A 12,403-nucleotide genomic window follows, 5' to 3' on the forward strand; every position below is an offset into this window, starting at 1 on the left:
CGGTTACAAGTGATTTTAGCATATATCTAATATTAAAAAATTAAAAATAAAATAAAAACCTCTCTTCTCACTCCCACTCCAACGCTCCCTCTCTCCCTCACTCTTTCCTATTTAAAAAACAAAATTAAAAAATATTCACGCACACACAAAGTGTGTAGACATATTCTAGTGAAAGTAGAGAAGAACAATACCCAACGTTGCAAACGGGCCAATCCAATCTAAATCCCATTTGTTAGCCCTTCATCTCCTGCCCGAATATATTGGGCCGAGCCGACACCCGCCAATTTTTACATACCTATTCTCGGCCACAACGCCGTCGTATCAAGTACTCTCCATTCTCCTCTCTGCAAAGATAGTAAAGGCTTGCCGAGCTTCTCCATCGTTTTTTCTTCGTCTCCCAAAACCTTCGCGCAGGGAACCGAACGGATTTTCATTCTTCTGGATTTGAATACGGGTTCGGAGCAATGACGGTGGCTAGCTCAGTGGTCCACGAAGTGCTGGGCCGGCGGGCCGAGGACGTCGATGAGCCCATAATCGAGTACATCGTTAACGTCCTCGCCGACGAGGACTTCGATTTCGGCGACGACGGTGAAGGCGCCTTCGACGCTCTCGGCGAGCTCCTCGTCGGAGCCGGCTGTGTTAGCGACTTCGCTGAGTGCCGCTCGGTGAGTTTTTTTTTTTTTTTTTTTAATTTGATTTGGTCTGTTTGGCTGCTCAAAAAACTTCTGGAAAGTGGAAAAGAAAGAAACACTGGTAGCTGTAAAACGTTTATTTGAATCTGTTTGATCATAAAAGAATGATTTTTTGGGAATTGTTGGCTTTATGTTGTTAGCTCAGAGAAAAGACTTATGATTGGGTTGCTTGTGGAAATTAACAATGCTAGTTATGGTGATTCCGGTATATGTGGTTTTGCAAGCTTGATTTTTGTATTGTTCTTGAAATTTTTGGAGGTTTGATGTAGGTTTGTGGTATGATATCCAAAAAGTTTGCATTTTTTCGATTAATTTGATATGGTCCATTTGACCGCTCAGAAAATGCTTGGAAGGAAAGTTTTTTAAACTGGTTTTGTAGGAGTAGAGTACTGGATTATTTGGTACCGGAGCTTTATAGCGTTTGTTTTGAATCTGTGGATCGTAAAAAAATGTTTTTTAATTTTATTTTATGGAATTATAGGCCCTTTGTTCTTATTTAAGTGAAAATTTATTGTTACGCATTGTGGAGGTGAGGCTTGCTTGTGGAAATTAACAATGCTAGTTATGTTGGTTCTTGGAAACGTGGTTTTGCAATCTTTTGTTTTGTATTGTTCTTGACGCTTGTGGAGGTTGACGTAGGTTTGCAGTATAATATCCGAGAAGTTCGGGAAACATGGGTTGGTTAAAGCTAAACCGACTGTGCGGAGCCTATCAGCACCAGTAAGAATGGATGATGGGATGGATGAGAAGGTAGCTCCAAAGAAGAAGGTTGAGGTGATTGATGGCCCTCTGTTAACTGAACGTGACCGAGCTAAGATAGAGAGGAAAAAGAGGAAGGATGATCGCCAAAGAGAGGTAATGTTTCTGGTGGATATTTAGTATGTGAGTTGTACTATTATATCCTAATGTTTATGTGAGATTTTTTTTTTGTGATATTGAGGAGCAAGATTACTGGTCCATGTTGAGTTTGGATATGCTTAGATTGAGATAATATCCGAGCTAGGTTGTTGTCCGTGCTGTGGATTTAAATATTTGAAAAATTGGTTTAGTTTTTTGTAATTTTGATATATTCTCCTTTTCAATGAACAGCAACAATATCAAATACATTTAGCAGAGATGGAAGCAGTCAGGGCAGGAATGCCTGTTGTATCCGTAAATCATGAAAGTGCTGGTGGCCCAAATGTCAGGGATATCCGTCTGGAAAACTTCAATGTTTCTGTGGGTGGCCGTGATCTAATTGTGGATGGTTCAGTAACACTTTCTTTTGGAAGGCATTATGGTGAGTTTGCTTTTCAATGTTTTATGAACCTCTTTCTTTGGTTTCAAAATTGAGAGCGCCATCTGTTAGAGTTTCCAAAATGATTTTATGGTACTTGTAGCTTCTTATATCTAAGGCTGTTGAACAATGCTGTAGTTGTGAACTTTTATTGATCTTTCCACAATTTATGCAGGCCTTGTTGGAAGAAATGGTACGGGGAAAACAACGTTTCTTAGGCACTTGGCTATGCATGCCATTGACGGCATTCCTAGGAACTTCCAAATATTGCATGTGGAGCAAGAAGTGGTGGGTGATGATACAACAGCCTTGCAGTGTGTTCTTAACACTGATGTTGAAAGAACAAAGCTTTTGGAAGAAGAAGCTCGTCTTCTCACCCAACAGGTTGGATGCAGAATTGTTCTTAATTAGAAGGGAGCTGCTGATGTGGAAAAATTTAGCTTTTCTGTTTGTGTTTTTTTTATGGGTATGCTCTTTCACTGTGCTTAATAAATTACTTTAACCTGAAGAGAGCATTGGAGTTTGAGGACTCAACAGAAAAGAGTAACGGGGAAGTTGATAAAGATGCCATTGGGCAGAGGCTTCAGGAGATATACAAAAGGCTCGAGTTCATTGATGCTGATTCGGCAGAGTCACGGGCAGCTTCCATTCTTGCGGTCAGTTCTCCATTTATTGCTGCATCAGTCGCGTACAGTTGTCTTCTTGACTTAAGCCTGATTTTCAACATCTTAGGGCTGACTTCAACTCTCCAAAACTAGAATAAATAGCGACAGAAAGAAAAAGAAGTTGTAAATGCTATCTCATTCTAGGTTGAATTTCTTTGCTGGTGTGCTGAACTTATTATTAATGGTATAAATCACCAAGCCACTATTACTAAGTAATAAATGAAACAAAAATCCTGCCTGCTGGTAGTGCATGGTGCCATTCAGGTACATTATAGAGAAATGCTTGTCCTCTTGTTATTTTATCTGAATTGCCATCACATTGACAAGGAATTTTACAGGGTCTTAGTTTCTCTCCGGAGATGCAGTTGAAACCAACTAAAGCATTTTCAGGAGGATGGCGGATGCGAATAGCTCTTGCTCGTGCCCTGTTTATAGAGCCTGATTTGTTACTGCTTGATGAACCCACGGTCTGTTGTTCATACCCTTTAGGCTCTTCATATTATTCTGTCAATTTGGTGCATATTTTTAATTTTTCCCCACTATGTTTATTTTCTTTTCTATTTTCAGAACCATCTTGATCTTCATGCAGTCCTCTGGCTAGAGGCTTACCTGGTGAAGTGGCCAAAAACATGCATAGTTGTTTCTCATGCTAGAGAATTCTTGAACACGGTAAGTTTTGTGGTTTATTTTCACATTTGGTCATGTCAACTGCATAATTAGTATGGTTTCTTTAACACATTACGCATTCTATGTTCTGTTTTTCTCAGGTAGTCACTGATATACTACATCTTCATGGGCAAAAATTGAATGCTTACAAGGGAGACTACGATACATATGAGAGGACGCGGATAGAACTAGTCAAGAACCAACAGAAGGCTTTTGAGGCCAATGAGCGTTCAAGAACACATATGCAGGTCTTTCATCATACCATAATGACAAAATGATGCTATTATGCCTTGTCTTGTTATCGTGATATCTACAGCAGTTTGACAACTTTATTAACATGTTGCCCATATTACTTTGTTTTGTTCCCTAATTCTTATTGCTTTGGAATAGGTATTTAGGGTAGTCATCCTTTGTTTATTTCGACCAGTGATTACTAATGTGATCTTCATGGTCAACATCTTTTTGTGACTTGTACTTTTCTTTTCCAGAATTTTCTGCATGCAGCATTCTGTTTAAAACATATGGATGAAATTGTCTTTCAGATGTTCAATCACTCTCTTCTTTTGTTTTCCTTTCAGCTCTTTTTAACATGTGTTCTGAATTATAGTAACTTATGTTTGACATTCAATTTTTTTCCTATGATCTGCAGTCGTTTATTGATAAGTTCCGCTACAATGCCAAGAGAGCTGCGCTTGTTCAGTCAAGAATTAAGGTGATTTCATTGTTTTCTTGCATGCTAACGTTTCTGGAAACTGTTACCTCTATATTGTTTATTTATCAAATTCTTCGTGTTCAAACTGGGTTGCTGTATTGATCTTAATGTGTTACAAATAACTGGTCTATCTTCTTTTACTGTGTTTTAGGCTTTGGACCGGTTGGGACATGTGGATGAGATTGTAAATGACCCTGAGTATGCACTGATTTGTCTTTGTGGTTTATAGGGATAAGAGCATATAGAAACAATATTTCTACTTTTCTTTCTAGTTTTTTGTAATGCCTCTGGCCTTTTCATGTGCAGCTATAAGTTTGAGTTCCCAACTCCAGACGACAGACCTGGTCCTCCAATAATAAGTTTCAGGTTTGTCAGCTCATGGAGCGCAATTTTGTCGCCCTCCTTGGGTTCAGCAGCGAGTCACTTCAGATCCATTTCTTATATTTTTTTTCACTTTAAGCTGTTTTCATTCCTAGATCAGGAGCTTATCGTATCTTTCTGGTGGTATGTCTTTGCAGTGATGCATCATTTGGTTATCCTGGGGGACCCGTCTTGTTTAGGAATTTAAATTTTGGAATTGACCTTGACAGCCGCATCGCAAGTAAGGATGCTAAATAAATCTTGTCTATCATTGAAAATGATCCATATCTTGCTTGAGTGGCTTACATATTATGTGTTCTACAATTGAGAGTATTTTTCGTTATTTTGTTTCTAGTGGAAAATGACTGTTCATTCAATAATTCAATTTTGAGGCCTCATTTTCTTGGGAAATATAGATTCTTCTTTTCTGTATGATCACTAATGAAATACTGCATCTAGAAGCCCATTTAATCTGCAATTTAGCCAAAAATGGAATTGTGAGGCTGGGATCTTGGGTAAAGACGGGAATAAGCTGGAATTTATCTGGTATATTGGTTGTTAGGATTTGGCTCGTCATTTGTCATAGTCTTATTTTGTTTGGGATTGTATTTAGGAAAGCTAAGGGTGCACATATTTTGGTCCTACACGGATTAGGAAAGAATAAGTTTTCTTGTACAATTAGATTAGGAATTCTTGAAGCAGAAACGGAGTAGGAATGCAAGTACTTCCTATCCCAAATGGAATAGGAGTCCTAATCAGTAAATACTAAATAGGTGTGTAAGCTGCAACCTATACTTATAAATAGGGTGTGGCAAGGGGCGAAAACACAAGAGAGAAAAAAGAGACAGCCGAGAGAAGTGAGGGATTAGTTCTAGTGTTTACAAAAGCAATGTACACTCCAAAGAAGCTGTAGAAAATCATAACTGGACGTAGGCAAAACTTCTGCTGAACCAGTATAAAGCTTGTGTGTTTTTAGCTATTCTCTATTTGCTAATTTTAGTCCATTGCCGGATACATAAACTGGACGTAGGCAAAAGTTCTGCCGAACCAGTATAAATCTTGTGTGTTTCTAGCTATTCTCTATTTGCTAAGTTTAGTCTATTGCCGGATACACCAAAGAACAAGTTCCACAGGGAAGTCGAAATTCTTACATTGTTTGCTTTACTTAATGCAGTGGTCGGGCCAAATGGTATTGGTAAATCAACGATACTCAAACTAATTGCAGGGGAGCTACAACCAATCTCTGGGACAGTTTTTCGTTCAGCTAAGGTCTCTTGCATGCTTCTCGGGATTACTTTTACTGGATAACAATTTTGAATTGATTGTATTTATTTCAGATTTCAACTAACATGTCACTAGGCTGTCCTCCAATTTATCTAAGTTATAGATATTATTATATATGCAAATATTGGTATTGTGTTCCTCACCTTCATTATGTGTCTACTCTTTGACCATTGCATCTCTTTCACTGCTCACAGGTTCGGATCGCTGTATTCAGTCAGCACCATGTTGACGGACTAGATTTATCTTCTAATCCCCTATTGTATATGATGCGCTGCTTCCCGGTGAGTTATTGATAGTACCATTTTTCTTCCCTTTTTTTATGTATATGGAAAAACTTTTCATTTTTCTGTTCATGTTTCTAAGGGTTTATTAGTGAGTTGTTGAGCTAATGTATACACAAGTGTCCATGATAGGATCCTGCAATTGAACCCCTCTGAATCCATTTCCATATCCGGATGTATAATTTTCTTTAAAATCTAGGATATAGTCGGGGGATCTGATCTATTTTATTTGCAACCTAAACGGGATATTTTGGCGCTTTCCCTCTCCAATTTTATGTTATTGAAAAAGACATGGAATTGATACCAAAATTGTTACAATGGAAACAAGTTTCCATTTTTTGACCATGGAAACAAATTTCCATTTTTGTTTACGCAACAAGTTTCCATTCAATTTTGTAACTTCACTACTGGAACAGATTTAATTTTGGGTGGGGTGAGATCTCTTAGGAATCAATCATTCACAGTGGATTAATCTCATTTGGGCAAGCAATCTTGTTAGTAAGATTTGGCATTCTTTTTCTATTTTTTGTTAAAATTGATCACATGAAGAATGAAGAATCTTTTTTGCAGGGGGTGCCTGAACAAAAGCTCCGATCTCACTTAGGTTCTTTCGGTGTCAGTGGAAATCTTGCACTTCAGCCTATGTACACATTGTCTGGTATTTTCTCAATTCCCTATTGTGAATAGTTTAAAGAGATCAATTGATTTCTAGAACTATTATTTTACTTGAACCTCTTAAAGATTGGCCTTGGCAAGTCGAATGACTAGCCAGCATACTTTAGCAGCCAATGCTAGCTGCGAGTTTTACTCAAAGAGTCAATTCCAGTGTTGCTCTATGGCTTCAAACATTATTCTCTAAATATTTAAAATGGGGGTATATTAGGTGGTCAGAAGAGCAGAGTTGCATTTGCCAAGATAACTTTCAAGAAACCGCACATAATACTGCTTGATGAGCCCTCCAATCATCTGGTAAGTCACAATCCTTCTCATTATTGTATTGCTTGAAAGAAGTAACAATATTTTGGATTATGAAATTGCTGGTATAAAATGAACTGAAGAACACTACCTTGGCTGGTTGCGCGTTTGTTCACATTGCAATGGTTGTTGACATGTAGGACTTGGATGCTGTGGAGGCACTAATTCAAGGTCTTGTTCTCTTCCAAGGAGGCATTCTCATGGTATTTCATCCCTAATATCTTCATACTTTCCATTTGCAACGAGAGCTTATATACGAGAATTATTTGATGAACTAGTATGACTCATCAGCGTGTTTTCTTTCTTACAGGTTAGTCACGACGAGCATCTGATCTCTGGAAGTGTGGACGAGCTGTGGGTGGTATCAGAAGGTAGGATACAACCATTCCATGGCAGTTTTGAGGACTACAAGAAGATACTGCAGTCCTCGTAGATAAAAGTTATGAGCATTTCATCTGTCTCATGGCCGATGACTACAGTAGACTGCTGGAAGAACACGGAATCTGGAGCGATTAGTATTCTATTTCCCCCTGCAATCAAATGGTTGAGCAATATAATCGGATTGATATGCACTTACCGGCCTTTTCTTTATAAATTGAAAACTAATCGTTTTGTGACGATTTTGCATTGATACGCTTAAGGTTTATAATGAAGTGTGAATGAACTACAAAGCAGAGTATCTATTGGAATGAGCAACAAGATTCATATGTGCTATAACTCTTGAATTACATTGTTTGCCTTTTTGATCGGACAAAGCTACTTTCTACGGCTAGGCAGATATGAACTCAATTACAACGAAATGGGCAGGATAGCCCACTAACCAATTGGGGTAACGAACGTATGCATATCACACACAAGGTTTAAGCCCATTGAATTCATTGTAATACAAAAGTCGTAATCTTTTTTTTTAATTTTTTTTTATTTTTAACAAACGATATTATCTATACTAAAAGGGAGGATGTTGGCTTAGCCTCACAATAGGATACAATAATGTAGTTCGAATTCGCCTTTAGCAAGAACTAACTTAAGACAGCTCACTTACAATTGAAGAGAAATACCAATAAATTGTATTTCTAAGTGGCAAAACAAAAGTGTAACTTCATAAAGTAAAACACTTAGGCCTCGTTTGGCAACTCGGACTGTACTGACTATTTCAGTCGGATAGGATAAATAGTTATCGGATAGTACTGACTAATTAGTCGGGCGTTTGGTGCTTTCCCGGATAAATCTGTACATCGGATAATATATCGGATTACAATAAATTTCTAAAAAAAAATTCACCGAATAACTGATTTTAAAATGGAAAAAAGGAAGAAAACCAAAGAAAAAAAAGAATTAATCCTCATTGCACCGACAAAATTAAAAAACAAAACATAAAAAAAGAAGGAAAGAAACCCAGGCTTCTCTCACAGTTGTGTTATCCTTTCTTCATCATCATCCCCGCGCATCAAATCTCACTCTCTCTGCCGAACCCATTTCCTTATTTCTTAATCTCCCAAAACCCATATGGATTCTCCGCACCAAAATCAATTTGTAAGAAATAGACAAATCAACCAATTTCATAAGAGATGGAATAGAGAGCAAACAGATAAAGGGAGCGGAAAAAAGGACGAAGAAGAATGAAGGATAGCAGATGAATTCGAGAGGAGGAAGAAGAACAAAGAACAGCATATGGAGTTCGTTCTGGATAGAGGAGAGAACGGAGAAGGCACAAATTTATTTGAGAGTGAAGAGACAACGCGATTAAATTTTCCTGGGCTTTTGAGTTTTGAACCTGCTAAATTATCCTTAGCTTTTGGAGTGTATTATTTAGCAGGTGTGAGTCGGACTAAAAAGTGGGACCGGGATATATAATCGGCCGGCTAATTAATTCAAAACTGCACCAAACATCTGTCTCGCACTATTAATCCTATCCGGAATCTAATACGGTGTATCAAACGAGGCCTTAGCTATTAAAAAGTTGGTTGTTTATAAAATAAACAAAAATAAATGCGCATCCAGGGAATCGAACCCTGGTCAGTACCGTGGGAGGGTACTATGATACCACTACACCAGATGCGCATGTTGACAATTTGGTAAAATTTCCATGATTAACCAAAGTCATATGGAGAGAGAAAACAAATGCCTCCCTTGGGCGTGTTTATTAACCGATAATGGATTGTAAAATTTTTCCAGCCACTGCGTGAGTTTAATATATTAATCTCATGAGTTCAATATATTGATATTATACTTAAATTTTTCAAGCCACTACAGGAGAGTAATTTTTATATGAGCTTAATATATTCATATCACATTCACTTTTTCGCCCTATTGTGAAAGGCCTAATACCACATTCCTTAAAAATTTTACTCTAAAATTTTAGGAGTATGATTTCTGATTCTAGATGGCTCTTATGAGCGTGATACTTATAAACTAGTAGATTCTAAAGTATGACTGACAATTATTGAACTCGCCCTAGTGTAGCATTAGTGTTATTAGCATCAAACTCAAGCGGCCTTATTCGTATATATAAGTATTACACTCACTTAAACTATTGTTAAAGAAATTTTGTGCCAAAACCACCCTCATTTTCTTCTCATTCTAAAATAACGTTTACAACTTCACCTCCCCAACCCAAACGGACACACTCATCCAGGCTACAACCCTATCTCTTTCTCTTCCTCAATCCAACCAATTTCCACCTGGAGACCTTCGACTTCGGCAACATCCACAACCCATGCTCCTTGCTTGGTCGTTTTCGATTTGTAAACATGTCATTATTGCATTACGACAATTAAAAATTACTCACTCGCGTGTGAACGACTGTTTCTAGAAACCCAATTTAATTATGTGTTTTATCAGGATATGGGAACAATTAAATTTCAGAATATATTGGGCCTTACACTCTTTATAGCCCATTTCAAATTAAACCGCGTCCCAACCATATATAAAGTCAAACCTGTCATCCCAACTTTCCAATTTTTGTGAAAAAAAGCAATGGAAAACGAGAGCAGTATCATATCCCGGGAGAAGCTTGACCAGGTGGCGAGCTGGCTCAGCGCCACCGTGTGCACCGCCTTCTTCTCCTCCCTCGAGCGCTTCTCTTGCGTCAACCTCTCGACTACCGACCTCGATGACGAGGACGAGGACGAGGACGAGGCCAAGGACCGCCCTCTCACCCTCACCAATTACAACAACAACGAACCTTCAAACGACGTCGCTAATCTCCCCGTCTGATCTCTCCCTCTCTCCCTCTATCTTTCTATCGGCCGTATTCTCCCACTAGATCTTCGTTTGTATTGTAATTAGGGTTTATCGAAAACAGCTTGTGGTTCTGAATTTTATGCGGGCGTCTCAATGTGTAATGAATGTGAATGGGGAATGTATGAGCTATATATAATGCGGATTGCAGCCGAACATATAGTTGATTAATAAATTTGTTTTTCTTTAATTCAGTATCTTGAGATGATTAACTGGTGCTTTGTTTTATTGGCATTGTAATTCCGTTGGTTGAATCATGCATGAAGTTGTAGGAACTGAAAGATTGAATCTCTGGCATTAGGTAGCAAATTAGGGATTTATGTCTGACCCTAATCGTCAATTGTTCGGATTCGACGTTTTAATCAAGTTGATTTACAATTATGGTTTTATTGCTTTGATTATCTCCTTGTTGGATACAAATTTTTCAGAATGTGCTTGATAAGTTATGCATTCAGGGAAGTGTATGTTCAGTATTTAGGGTTGCATCCTCAGTATATTACACATTAAGGAAGGTATGCTTAATAAACTATACATTCAGGGTAGCATGGAGAATATATCATACTGTTGGTTTCGTTCAGAGGTTGATCACTTGCTCGTTTTGAACACCGACGTGTTCTTATTTGTCATTTATTGTGCTGGTAACCGGAGCTGTACGAGTGAAAGATTTTCCACATATTTATATAGAAATTGGAGCTTAAGACGCTGGATTTTATGTTGCCTTTCTGATCTCAACCCTTTAAGTTCCTATTGGGGTAATGTTAGATAACTTAGATGGTAGAAGTAACTTTGAAATGCTTGAGAATTGATTGCTTCTAGTTGTCTTTGGGAGTGTGTTTCCATAACTAGCTTCAAATTTCATCTATCACTCCTCTATCACACCTTGTAATGAAACTTCTCGGGAACTTTTATCTGCGATGTTGACGTATACTGTTTCTATATGTTTTCATGTCTGTGTCTTGAATGTGCAGGATGGTGCATGTTGTAGCCTCAATGTTCCTCTACAAAGATACTGCTGTCTCAAAATTTGAAGAAACTAGTTAATCGTCACTTGAAATAATCAATAGTACAAGCATTACAACTTTATCTTTACAATTTGATGTTTCATCTTCACATCTCTCTCTCTCTCTCTCTCTCTCACACACACACACACACACACACACACACACACACACACAAAACAAACATTTCTAATCAACTAGTGCAAACGCTAGAACAAAAATACCAAGTAAAAAATGGATGGTGAAACGTTTAGTCTGCATGTTCCTTCCAACATACTAGCATCAACACACACCTTTTGATAATGTACAACCTTGCTCTCTTCTCCTTCAACGTTCTCTTGGGCGCCTGAGCTTTGGTTTGCTTTTCCGGGGAAGAAGCAGACTTCTCCATGAACCCTACTCCTCTCACTCCTCCTGGATTTCCTCACAATTCTGTATAACACCTTTGTGCCGTGTGCACTCAGGTTATAAGGAAGGGGGAAAAAAGGAGAGGAATCTTTTCTCTTGTGTGAGTTACTATTGGCTGACGTTTCAGTTTCGGTCCTCCAGTCAACCTAGGGAGGTGCTGCTTTTCTGCTCCGGAAGCCTGGTCTTCTGCTGCCGCCTGGTCCAAAATCCAGATTTCCAGGTTGGTTGTCTGCTAAACCTTCCATTATTTTTACTGCCCTCTTTGCTTCCAGGATTTATTGCTTGCAAAAAAAAAGGACCATGGACCACCCCTTTTTTGGAAATTTTTTTGAAGGGGGGTTTTGTTCGTGAGGTTAATTATTTTTGGGACTGCTAGATAATTGGATTGGTGAGGTGTCCTTATGACATCTTTCAGTCTCATAAGTGAAGATTGTACGTCCGTTTGACCAACCATAGATCCTTTCAAAGTTGAAACCACTTTTTCGATCAGGGTGGGGGGTTAGATTGTGTGTCATGACTCAGCGTTACGAATCTTTGAGTTAATGCACTGCGGTTATAGTGAGGCCTAGAGAACCAACTAGTATTAGTGGTCTTCCATGGACGGGAATGCATCGTCGTGGTGAATCTATTACACGTGGGTCCTCTTTTTTATGCGATTGAAAAATTATTTTTCCGGGATGATTTAGTGGTCTTGTGAAGGAGGGTATGGATTGATTGATATTGTTCACAACCATAATCAGATCGAGTTTGAAATTCATTCTATAAACCATTGGATTGGGTTAAAGTTCCAAGGAAACCTTCCAAACCAAACCCGGTTTGGTCGGTTTTCGGTTTTAATGTTTTAAA

General features: G+C 38.4%; 1 protein-coding gene and 1 non-coding gene across 2 annotated transcripts; one reads left to right on the top strand and one right to left on the bottom strand.

Moving 5' to 3' along the window:
- The first annotated feature begins 464 nt into the window (after positions 1-464).
- Positions 465-7,344, top strand: LOC103452587 (ABC transporter F family member 3-like). Its single transcript, NM_001329024.1, is given in 18 exon segments — positions 465-665; positions 1,332-1,547; positions 1,782-1,971; positions 2,144-2,352; positions 2,478-2,624; positions 2,972-3,100; positions 3,201-3,302; positions 3,401-3,547; positions 3,949-4,011; positions 4,163-4,209; positions 4,318-4,377; positions 4,530-4,612; positions 5,546-5,640; positions 5,850-5,936; positions 6,507-6,594; positions 6,820-6,905; positions 7,052-7,114; positions 7,222-7,344. Coding segments are annotated over 18 exon segments (2,136 nt in total).
- Positions 7,345-8,901: 1,557 nt separating this feature from the next.
- Positions 8,902-8,972, bottom strand: TRNAG-CCC (transfer RNA glycine (anticodon CCC)). The gene has a single exon. It is a non-coding gene; the product is annotated as a tRNA-Gly (tRNA).
- Positions 8,973-12,403: the final 3,431 nt, after the last annotated feature.

The sequence above is a fragment of the Malus domestica genome, chromosome 14 (genome assembly GCF_042453785.1).
Source record: "Malus domestica chromosome 14, GDT2T_hap1".
NCBI classification, from domain to species: Eukaryota; Viridiplantae; Streptophyta; class Magnoliopsida; order Rosales; family Rosaceae; genus Malus; species Malus domestica.